The sequence below is a fragment of the Oryzias latipes genome, chromosome 20, assembly GCF_002234675.1.
Source record: "Oryzias latipes chromosome 20, ASM223467v1".
NCBI classification, from domain to species: Eukaryota; Metazoa; Chordata; class Actinopteri; order Beloniformes; family Adrianichthyidae; genus Oryzias; species Oryzias latipes.
The window spans coordinates 23147830-23160239 of NC_019878.2; the positions used below are offsets into that span (position 1 = coordinate 23147830).

At 40.7% G+C, this 12410-nt stretch overlaps 1 protein-coding gene across 4 annotated transcripts in view; it reads right to left on the bottom strand.

Moving 5' to 3' along the window:
- Positions 1 to 12410, bottom strand: part of myo3a (myosin IIIA) — a 55132-nt gene that overhangs the window by 24003 nt on the left and 18719 nt on the right. For 3 of the 4 annotated variants that reach the window (XM_023950405.1, XM_023950407.1, XM_020712452.2), the window contains exons 8-17: positions 6859 to 6924; positions 6625 to 6780; positions 6399 to 6440; positions 4898 to 4994; positions 4337 to 4453; positions 4055 to 4159; positions 3523 to 3606; positions 2176 to 2378; positions 552 to 650; positions 346 to 460 (exon numbers count right to left, since the gene is read on the bottom strand). In XM_023950405.1, coding sequence (XP_023806173.1) covers positions 346 to 460; positions 552 to 650; positions 2176 to 2378; positions 3523 to 3606; positions 4055 to 4159; positions 4337 to 4453; positions 4898 to 4994; positions 6399 to 6440; positions 6625 to 6780; positions 6859 to 6924 — 1084 coding nt within the window. The remainder of the gene's footprint in view (positions 1 to 345; positions 461 to 551; positions 651 to 2175; positions 2379 to 3522; positions 3607 to 4054; positions 4160 to 4336; positions 4454 to 4897; positions 4995 to 6398; positions 6441 to 6624; positions 6781 to 6858; positions 6925 to 12410) is intronic. The other variant, XM_023950406.1, reaches the window with a different exon arrangement.

The following is a 12410-nucleotide window of genomic DNA, read 5'->3' on the forward strand; positions in this document are numbered from 1 at the left end:
TCAGCCCGTATGCTAATTTATCTGACAGCTGAAACTGATTTCAGTCACACATGCAGCTTGTGCTTAAATCCTGCAAATCTCAACCAGGACAGGCAGAATTTGGAACCGGTTTTCACAGATGCTGTTAAAGGTGACTTCCAGATGTGGGTGTGGCTTTGTGTTTGCACGTCAGCCAGTCCTGCAGCAGCTCCATTCATTCATTAGCTGCAGGAGAAATGGCGTGTTGGCGTGCTCGTATACATCATGCTAGTTTTAGCAAGACAAAGCAGAGAGTGGGCGGGATGTGCACGCGATCAAAGGAAATCCTGTGGGCGGGGATTTCTCTTTGTGATGAAGTTTCTCTACCTCCAGGGTGAAGCCGATGACTTTGAAGCACTGCTCCACTGCGTCAAACTGCTCCTTGTAGAAAGCGTTGCTCACTATGTCAGGCCCTAACTTGATGTGCTCGTTACACAGATACCTGCAGAAGCAAAAGACGGAGGTCAAGAAGAAAGTTCAGGAGAGCGCCGAGGCTGTGGCACCGACAAAAAGACTCAAGTCTGTCGACGTACTTTGGTGTTTTGCTGTCAGAGAGCTTGTAGTGGGCCAGTTTCTTCCTGTCAGCCAGACCAGCGTAGACGTAGTAGAAGATGTGGAAGTTCCTCTCACCTCTGTGGAACAAGCTGAGCTTAGAGATTCAACTGTGAGACACTCATATTTTACATTATTGAACTTAAACAGACCGATTATTCAATCCCAGTTTGAAGTCAGTCAAACGTACAAATAAAATTCAATATTGATTTTATTTTTTTGGTAAGTTTTGTAGGAGCAAATTTTTAAAAAGTTATTTAAAAACTACTTAGTCCCAGACTCTGATGTTCCAAAGAGTTCAACTGGATTTTTATTGCAAGCTTAAACTCCCACTGATCCTCTTTTCATGATAATTATGCTGTTTTTAGCCAAAATTGAAGAAAAAACGTGCTGTTTTCTAGGACAATTTCTGCAGAGCGGCAGGAGTTCATCAGAAAGTTGTGCCTTTTTTATTCATTACTCCTTTTGTTTACACTCTTTCCCCCTAGCTTACAGCCCCTCACAGCCACAACCTAACATTAGCCGTGCAATAAATATGGCGACTAATATCAAGATCTATCCAGACAAACACTTTAGATCCAGATTCCAGCGTGGACGAGGAAAACAAAGACGTTCATGGATATTTGTCTGACAGTGGATGCCTCAGATCCTGACTTACAACGATCTGAATAAGGAAATGCTTAGAGATGTAATTTTTATCTTAATTTTTTTTATACATGTCCTCCAGTATCAGAAAAATGCAGCAAAAACATGTTAAAAACACCAAAACAAAAACCATTTTAATGGGAGGGGGTCTTGTTAACGAAAATATTCCCCACATAGATGATCTGGAATGGATCAGCTCAGATAAAGTAGGTATTTTGCATATCGAATGTTCAGAGTGAAGTGCCTTAAAGGAAGAAGAGTAAATACTTTAGGACATTTGCCTTCAAAGTAGAATAATTTGCAAAAAGATGTAAATGAAGACGTGGCACCAAAGAGCCTAAAACCACAACTGTAGCAGGAGCTGCTGTTTGTGGAAACTATCATTTACAGCCTTTTAATGCATCATTTACTTGCATTTTTATGCTATTTTTTTACTAAACAATTCATAATTTTAACAGAAGAAAACTCATGAAACGAGCAAACACGGTTTCAAAATCAGAGACATTCCTGTCAGAACATCTCCTGAGGAATAACAACCAATTATTCACAGTAGATCCATTCAATGGGAAGCTCTGCACACGCTGCTTCCTGCCAAATCAAGCCCACTCTCAACCTTCTGTCTGCCTCCTAATGAAACGCTTGGGTTTGCCTTTGAAGCTCCTGGAAGGACCACAATCTTTGATCAAACAGGAAATAAGCTCGCCCCTGCACTTGACCCGGTCCGCTCCGCAGACAGAAGATAAGAGGAGAAGCCGGAGTGACCGAGGAGCCCGCTGAAGGCAAATGTCACGCTTTGAAATGGAGAGTTAGAGGTGAACTTGAGGGGGAAAAAAGACAGTCAATTACACTCTAATCTGTGGCCACTGGGTGGAAAAGTAACCTTTGAGTTTCTCTGATTTTCAGAAAAAGGACAACATTTAAATGATTGTGTGGAGGACAGGAAGAGGATGCGGTATTTACACGGCCTGGTGGATGACTCTGGATTTCTCCAGCAGATACTCGCATATCTTTGCCCCGACCACCGTTCCCCCGCAGGTGAACTTCATCTCCAGGTACTTTCCGAAGCGGCTGGAGTTGTCGTTGATGGCGGTGCAGGCGTTTCCGAACGCCTCCACCAGGCTGTTGACCAGCAGGATTTTCTCCTGGAGCGTCCGGTTGTTGGCCTGAAAAATAAAAAAATACAAAAAACCTGACAAATGTTCACGCCGAGCGATCCGTCTGCTAGCCAGAATCAACAACAAAAGAGTAAATAATGAAAAGGAAATATAATCTTATTCTCAATTAAGATGCAAATCTGAAGTGGGAGCAGCTGGAGCATCAGCTGACTCACATCAGGACACTTCAACGGCATGAAAAGAGCATTTTAGACACTGAAGATACAGAATCTGCATCAGACAGAAGATTGAGGTGTTTAAAAAGTTCATCTGAATATTATTTGATATTTGAGTTAAAAAAATTAAATCTGTTAAAAAAATTACAAATCTGTTAAAGAAAAACCCACAATGATGGAAGGAAAAGACGGTCAAACTTTGACAAAAGACAATGTTCTTGTGTCTTTATAACCTTTATATCTAGTGCCCTTGATTTTCTAAGTCATTCGGACGCCATGATCACATCTTTTTTTTTGTTTTTTCTAAACGGCGAAGTATGATGACATCAATTTCCTAAAGTAAAAACCTCATGAATATGAACATTTTACGAAGACATTTTATGAATCCATGAATAAAAAAGATAAATGTATATCATTTTTTTTTTAATTAAAAATCGTTCAATGCAAAGCATTGTGGTCAATATTTGTCAATCTAGAAAGCATCGATGCACACAGCTCTCTATGCTCTCTCATGTGTGTGTAATTCATTTTTTCTTTTAAACTATCCAGGTTTTTAACTTCAGAACACAGTAAACTCATAAATAGTCTTCGTTAAATTTAAAATATTCGTTTTAAGGTTTTTACTTTAGGGAAATTGGTGACGTCACATTTGTCATTTTTTTAAAAAACAAGACAAAACAAAAACTAGAGATTCTGGTGACGCTCTCTAGTTATTTACTAGTTAGGGAGGTAATTGAAACACAGCCTGCATGACAAACCTCCTGCAGGCTTCATTTTGCTGTAGGTGACGTTTGAGAGTCGAGAGAAGGAAACTGGACTGAAAAACCAGGAAGAACTTGTTTAAACTGCTAGCAGCGTCGCTCAGCAGTGTTCCCACAGAGAGGACTTCTTTCAGTGTGGACCTGGTGTGAAAGTGCCCTTTGTCCACAGCCATGCAGAGAATCAGAGATGACAGGACGATGCCTTCACTGACCCACCTTTCCAAGAACCGTCAGTTGCTGCACCAGCAGATGGGCGCTCTCGGTCTTCCCGGCTCCACTCTCTCCACTGATCACAACACACTGCAGACAGGAAGTCACACACGCGTTTCAAAGTCAGACTTTCAGCCTGAGCAGAAGAAGGTTGACATTAGGAAGACTTTTTTTTAAATGTTTTAGCAACAAGCTGAAATAAAACGGTGGTTTTCTATACACTAAGTCTAACACTACGTCTCCATCGGGCTCGCCAACGCACGTTCAAGCGACCACTTTCAATGAAAAGTCTGCGTAAACGCGAGTTTAGTAGCGTTTTGGACTTTCAAAGCTTTCCTGTTCCCCGCATCAACGTCTGTTAACGGGTAGCGACAGACCCGTGTGAACACCGTTTGCTACACTTTCAGCGCGCAATTGAACGCGCATCACATCCTTGGTGCGTACATAGCATCAAGATGATGAAGACATCTCGGGCCAGAACAGAACACCTTTCTTAAATGTTTGAGTCTTCTGTCCACCTGCTGCAGTGAAGTGTTACCTGGTCCGTGTTGTACGACACCACAGACTGGTAGGCGATGTCGGCAACGGCGAAAATGTGCGGCGGGTTTGCTGTGCGCTTTGCTCCTATGTACATCTTAGTGTGCTGAAAAGAGAAAAGTCAAATAAACTGAAATGTTCCATGTGGAAAGGGGAGGATGGACAAAGTCGGTGAAAGGTCAGGAAGAAGTTCACGGCCGACAGAAACTGCTTCAGTGCAAAGTCGACCAAAAATAAAAAGCAGAAAGATGGAAAACGATCCAGTCATGGTTAAAGACCTGACCTGAGGCGTATAGATCTCCATCTTACGGAAGGGGTTGACGGCGATGAGGATGTCTCCAACGTAGGTGTAGATCTGATCTCTGCTGTATCGACTCTGAAGCTGCTCTGTCACAATGTTCTGAAAAAGAAAAAAACCAACAGTTAAAAGGTCAAGAGTGTTTTCAGAAAAAAACAAAAGCCTTTTGATCTGTCTGTAAAGGCAGCCATCAATCCTCCTCCCCGCTCTCTCCTCAGCAGCATCCGCCTCCCAGCATGAAAGATGGCGGGGAACATCGGCGGGCGGCGAAGGAAGGCTGGATCCTTCAAGATGTCACAGCTGAGCTTGGGTTTGATCAACTGCTGCAAATATTTTTGATCGACGGGGAGGCTTTTCTTTCCCCCGCAGACCAGCAGGGGTGACGGCGGGAAAAATGATCTCCTCTGGGGCCCCGAACTTGACAAAAATGCCTCTTTGAATGGATGTCTTTCAAAAATCCCCAGAGGATAGAGGCGACTTCATGAGGGTTTTAAACAAATCATGGGAAGTCTGCAAAACTCTGGTTAGTTTATACGTTTTCTTTACCTCATCTAGAGCTTCAAGGGTGGCGAGGTCTTCCACCTCGTCTGCAGCGGATTGCATCTTCAGGTGGCCTCCTTTCTTAGTGTGGATGCGTTCATGCCTGGAATGACCCAGCGAACAGGTAAGTCTGTGATCCTGTCCCCACAAAAAAAGGGCCACAGTAAACCGAACCGAGAAACGACGCTCTCCTAATGTGACACATCGCCTCCTGAATCTCAGAAATGATCTCTCAGAAGAGACTTTAGGCCACAACTAAGCTACTCCCATACTTCTGTTCCGGCTCTGAAGGGTCCTGAGGATTTATTTAGTCTGTCAAAATTGAGCTAAAGGCACAAAAAGTAGATTATTAGTTATTCTGGCTAAATTCAGGTGTTCCATCCTCCCAAAGTCAACATTCAGCATCTAAACTGACTACTAAGCCACGTTTGGTCCAGATTTTCACAGAAAATTACTTTGAAAAATACATTTTTGCATAAAATACTTTATAAAGAAACAGGAGAATGTCTGTTGTATTGACACAACTTATAGAATAAGTACTTTAAGAGTCACAAAGTGAACATTTGTTTAACCTTTTTGACATGAAAGTGTTTCTAAAACTAACATTTGCTTCAGCTTTGGCTTTTCTGGATTTTTATTTTTTTATTCTGCTTTCTTTTTTTTTTAAGTTACATCATAAAATTACATAATAACCCAGCAAATTTAAAAAATGTATCTGTAGGTTTTATCAGAAATGAATTTTAAATGACAGTCTATTTACATAAATTAAAACATTAAAGTATGTAATATTTAGGGTGTACCTGTAAAGTTGTTTACATAGACAATATTTTTTTTTTATGTTTATTCTGTCAACCACAGCTGCCAGTTTTTTTTCTGTAAAAACAACAGATTTTTTTATAGTGTATATTTTTAAAGCGTTCCAGGTGGTCTGTTAATAACCATTATGTTGTTTTTAGCCCAGATTTAAAAAGCCTCTTTTTTTTCTAGGACATAGTTTCTGCAAAGCCGCAGGAGTTTTATTTTAGAAGTTCACCTCCGAGTTGTGGGCGGGACTGTCAGTGCAGGGCAAGCCCGCCCCTCTTCCCCTCCCTGTTACTGACAGCTCTATGTTTGAAGGCTCTCCCGCTCGCTTAACCTAACATTGGGGGGGTGCAGCAAAAGCCAGTTTCCAGCTTGAACGAGGCTTGCAGCTTTTTTTATTAACAATAAAACCGATTTTAAAATATCTACAAAAAAAAAAACTGCTGAAAATTAGGAGCAGGGTTTATTTTAGGGCCGAGAAGCTCTAGCTTTACGCTAAAGATCATTTCTACTTCATAGATCCCACAGATCTAATGGCTGCTGGCGATGAAACACCTGAGAATGACAGAAGACGACCTCATACAGACACAGAGGATGAAAGACAACAAACGGTCTCTGAAACTAAAACACAACAACATGCAAACAAGCTGCAAGTACACAATGACAAGAAGTCTTACTCGACTAAGAAGCTACCTACGGTTGTTACCTGTCATTACTGTCTGTGCTTCTGTCTGTCTTTCCATGATGGCTTTAATGACAGAAACAGGATTAAATTGGGAAAAACTGCTCAGGACACCAGGGCAGCAAACACGGCTGCTGCCTTTAAGAGGATAACAGTGATGGTGGAGCGTCCTGCCACCAGGCAGAGTGATGTTTGAATCCCTGCAGAGTCTGAGCTGCAAACCCCACTGACCGGGTTTCTGTTTCATTACCTGGTTTTTTCGATCAGTCCTATTTGCTGGTTGAGGTCAGTGAGTTCAATGAGCTGCTTCTGCAGGATCTTCTCTCTGCCCACCGTCTGCTTGATGAACACGTGCTGCAGAAGGTCCAGCACATTGGGTCTCAGCTCGAAGTCCTTAATCAGACACCTGCGGGGTCGAAGACGGCACGTCTGCGTTCAGAACGGCTGCTGACCTGCAAACGCGCCTTAAAACACAGACGCTCACCTGGAGATGAAGTCGTTGAAGTCATGTGACCACAGCTCAGGCTGGTGGAGAGTGGGAGGAGGATTCCTGTTTGGGGTCAAATGAAGAGTTGTTTTTTTTAAGCATGAAGGCGATGATGAAGTTAACTCTGGAGTATTATTTCCTGGTCGCCTTCTCACGTGGTGCATCTGAAAACTCAAGAAGATCCACCTTTTTAAGGCGTTTTCATGATGCACCGGGGGGGTTGTGGTTCAGTTTGAACCAAAAACCCAACGAGAGCCGCCAAGCCCCACCTCACTGCTATTCACTGCCATTCAGTTGAAGCATCTAGCTTTTAAATATTTGCAATTACAAATAACAACAGTTTTACAATTTCAATATATAGACAACTTAATGTTGTATTTGCTTAACATATATATATATATAGTTCCTTTCAAAAGAAGAGACTGACAGACAGATAGGTCAGTGCTTCTTTCATTAACAGCAATGGACATTAAGTATTAATTATTAATACTTTCTTTAAAGGCGACACTGCTATTTAAAAAAACCCACATGATTACAAATGGTTAAAAATGCCAGAATTAGCCAAAGGTTAATCTTCATCTGTTGTCCCAAAGGAAATACAAAATACATATAAAGAGACTTAGTATACAAATATATAAAATACCACATAATAATATTTAATCACAGCATTGAAACAGGCTTTTTCTTCCAGTTTGGGCAGCTTTAGTATGGAAGCATTGACTAAAAAATCAAAATAAAAGTCAATACACGAAATGGTTTTTCATTTTCACAATAAAGCTGAGTCTGTTGAGTCGAAAATGAAATGAAAACTCAATCGGCCAAACGGCTATTTCTTCTTCTTCTTCAACACCGCTCATTCTGTCACTCATTTAAACTGAGGAAGAAGATGGTATTTGACATTTCATTTTCGAAAGGTTCTCTGGTAAATTTATAGATAAATAAATAGTGAAATAAATAACTAGTACATCATCCTCCTGCTGCTGCAGCAGATTTAAATAAAGTAAAAAATGCAAGAAAGTCAAATGCGGTGCTTTCTAATATTATAACTTGAGTGCGCCTTCATCAAACCATGTCAACAGTGGTGTAAAATCCATTTTTTGTTCAAACTACACATCTAAATTCAGTTACATACTGAGGAACTAAACTGTGGTGCAGCAAAAGATCAAAAAAGGGTTTGAAACTTTCTAGAATGGCAACAGATTCGAGCTTTTACTGTTGTTTTGATCAGTCATCTGACATGTTAAAGATCTAAACATAAAACTTAAATAACTAATCCTATTGCTTATTGAAATGAATAATATTTATTAACATAAATGATCTTTTTCTTCAGAGAATGGAGGGATGAAAGAGGATCCTCAGACAGAGGTGAATCCTTTTAAAACAACAGTCTCAATCTCCTTTTCTTTTACACCGTAGGTTTAAATACATTACAGCTTCTAGTCGTTTTATAGGGGAAATGTGCTCCTTAAAAAACAACTTAAAGCAGTTTGATCCTTTGGTCAGACTCTAAACTAAAACGGCATCTTTCTATCTAATAATTTATTTTCTTTCTTGTAAAACCTGCTAAACTTTTAGTAACACAGTAAAAGGACTAACTATTTCAGGGGGTAAAAGCAGACTTTCGTTAACGGGTTAAAGTCGCCCCACTCCACATGGCTCACCATTAATCCTCACTTTGCTTTGAGTACCTTTTTGACAAGAGGCTGCACGGACGGCATGCAAATGCACCAGGGGTTTTTGCACCTGGGCGACAGCGATGAACGGCTTTAATGAGGGGACATGCATCTCCTGTTTGTCACACAACAGCCAGCATAGACGGCAAATCCATCTATTTACAGCCCGTTCAGCTGCTGAGGAGGTTTGTGGACACGACAGAGCAACAAGCTACACGTTCATCAAGGTATGACGGCAAAACTGAGTTTAAACAATTCAAATCCTCTCTATGACACAGTATAGAAAACACAGGTTCACTTATTTAAAAAAAACCAAAGTACTGTTTTCAAATCGTGTTAACTGTTAATGATAATGAAAATGCAGTAAATGCTTTCAAAACTGTCAACAGCTCAAAAAATGCTTTTCTCCAAAGACGTAGTTGGTCCTAATGCAAAAAAAAAAACTTCAAGATCCCTGAAACCTTTAGTAATTTTAATTTATTTTAACTGCTGCTTAACTATTATTATATTAAACGTTGACTTTAAATTTTAAATGTTTTAGTTTTTGTCCAAACTTTAACGCTGTGCTAAAGTTTCAGACAGTTAATAAAGAATTCTGCACATATTTTGATGCTTTTACTGATCAATTCACACAGAAAAGGAGATTTTTGTCTGAAATCAAAGTTTGAACCAAAAAGTGTCTTCAGACGGACGGCAGGTCCACACAGTCTGATAGATATAAGAAGCTAATCATCCACTTAAAGTGTGGTGTGGAATGCTGTTGTTTGCTAAAGCTTGAACAGAAACGGCTGTTGGTTTAGAAGGTTGATGGGTAAACGTCTAATCCCTTAATACCATGAATGTTAAGCAGTTTTAAGCTCGGTTGGCTCATGCAGGAAGCCGTGGGTTCAATTCCCATGGTGTGCAATGAGCTGCAGACATGCAGTCTTCTGCCCTACTGCCTATCTGGGTCTCCTTGTGCCTTGAAAATACAGGGTTGTGTCGGTGAGGAAGGGCATCCGACGTAAAAACTCTCTGCCAAGCTACCTGTGCGGAAGTCGATCTGGTGATCTCCAACGGAACAACGACAACAAAAACAGTAAAAACTGCTGATGCAACAGTTTTTTTAAAGTCACTTTTTTAAAGCACGCTTCAAACAAGAAGTCATGAAAGTCGTACTGACGTTCCATGTTTTTGTGAGAGCTTTCTATCCTGGGAAACATGGTATTAGACATGTCTGAGTCCAGACTTGAACCCACAACCTTTCAACACAGACATCTTTACTGGAACCGATAGTTTGGCTCCCACGCGTCCTTTAGTTTGAAGTCTTTGAAGAACCCTTCCTCTTCTCTAGATATCTGGTTAGTTCTCCCAAATAATTGGAACTAGTCTGAATCCTCAACCGTTAAAATCTGTCTGCAGGTTTTTCAAAATAAAACGCTTTAAAATAGATGATTGTGGTTCTAATTTCTCCAATTTCTCTAACTGTTCCCGGCGTCGTGTCTCCGTCCTGAACTCGGCTCTGACCCGCGCATATGGAGGCTGACTGTAATGATCTGCTTCTGTCGTCTGGGACCCAGGAGATGAGGAGCGGTGGCGGTAACGCCTCCGGTGACCTCCCACCAAATGAGGCCACAGCGGGGAGAGCAGGGCTGAGTGTGAACTGGGAGCCTGGAGCTCCGGCTGCAGCGGTCACACCGAGTCAGAGGAAGCTGGGTGACGGCTCCAGTGGAGCGCGAGGCCTGAAGCTAACGCACCGGACAGCTAAGACACAAGACTACTCTGGGCGTGTGTGTGTGTGTGTGTGTGTGTGTGTTTATGTGCGCCTCAGGGCAGGGACGGACTAAGAGTTGTGATATTGGCGTGACAGTGACGGTAAGTGTTTATGTAGTTCTCTCAAAGGAATCAGGACACAATAAACAATTAGTTTTCAGCTTCAGCTAACAAGAAAAGCAGACGAGGAAGTGTTTCCAGTAATCTCAGTCTCCCCCCACAGAGTGGATCGCTTTTTGGGTGGGGGGGCCTGGTACATGGAGAAGCTAGAAAAAGGCGTTTGGAACCAGATGACAGACGCTCGTCTTGTTTGTGGAGCAGAAGACGTCTCCTTTGGGTCACAGCGAAAGCCCAGGTTAAAAGCTACGTTCCTCCCGCCGTCGCCAAACGCGCGTTCAAGTTACCACTTCCAATAAAAAGGCTACGTCAGCGCACATTCACATGTAGCTATGCAAGTTCCTACTACCGTTTTTAAGCTCTACGTGCAAATTATGACCAATCAGGGACTCTGATTTTGCGGTGACATTTTAATGGATCCTTTTCAACAGTTTAAAAATGAATCATAAAGGTGAAATTTATAATTGCAGTTTGCGTCTGGCCGAAATTATGCCACACCAAGTCTTTCATGTATCGGCATAGAGCTGTGCAAGAAAAAGCCTGGAGTGTGATTCAAGAAGAAGAAGCCCCTCCTTGCTTGTCCAGTGTGAACTCCACAGGCTAAAAGAGTGCTTAGTGCGTTCTTGAATGTGTGTCACATGACCGCTCTGCCGTAGCCTTACAGTGACTTTCCGTGGACTCGGTCAAGTAATGAAAACACCCTGTGCTGGGTGACGGTCAGTTAGCTCCAGGGGGGGTTGTTTCAAAGTAAAGGTGGACTAACTTGGCGAAAAGGCGGCTTCATTTATAACTTTTAATCGTGTGGTTCTGTATTTGCAAAAACAAGAAACTTGTTTGAAGAAAAGATTAAATATTTCCAAAATTTTGCACGGAAAAAACGGAAGGCATAGAGTGAGTAGATTTAATGGATGGATGGCATGCAAAAAAAAAAGAAACAAGTTCAGAGCTGTAGGGCTTTGCAGAATCAGCTGAGTGACAGGAGCTCTGCTCAGGACGACACAGAGGAGAGACCGACAACAAACATATACTCTAAAGTCGTTAACCTGAAGGGACAAACAACAGAGTCGTACAGGGTCTGCTATTGGAAAACGGTTTTGGGATGAAAAACCACAATTCCATACTAGCCTAAATATAAATTTGACAAAGTACTTCATGCATAAAAAATATTATAATTTCTTTTTGTAAACTGCAACAAAGCCCAAACTATAAACAAAACATAATAGAATGAAAAAAAGAATAAACTTTATCATTTTAGCAGTAAAAAGTAACATTCTGTATGTAAAGATCCAGTTTGTACAGATTTATAACAGCATTTTAGAAGTTAGAGTTTCAAATCTGTGGGGGTAGTTTCATGATCTGGGGTTGTTTCAGGTTGTTCTGCTGACGATGGATTTAATTTTGTCTTGAGTTCACCGGTTTGCCAATCACATCGGCTGTCGACAACAACACAGGTTTAGCATTAGCATCGTTTGCATTCTAAGTTTATTGTGAAAGTTTCAAAAAAGTATTTAGCTTTAAGTGTGTTTACACACACTTTTAAACAAAGAGAATAAGAGTTATGACGTCTAATTTTCATAACCGTTGAACTCCTTGGAACTCCGTCTCTAGTTTAGTGACGCGTCGTCTGTTTTTAGACAAATTTTACATCGTTTTGACCCCGTCTTTAATTCTTTTTGTGGATTTATACATTTTTTTTTAATCTACATGTTTGATCTTTTGTTATAAAACATAAAAGCTTTTTGAGATTTTTTTCCTTTAGAAAATGGCAGAATTTACTACTTGAAACTGAGTTTTTTGTACAAATTGTTTGTGGAATTATGTGCAATATATTTTTAAAAAAATGTGTGCTAAAAAGTTTTCATTGTACTATAAATAGTATCAAGCAGTCCTACAAAGAACTGTTTAAAGATAAATTATTGGGGAAATTTCAAAGTAGAAAACAACATCAAAAGATCCAGAACTACTTAAAAAATAAAAAACTAATACAATTAAATCCTTTTTACACAT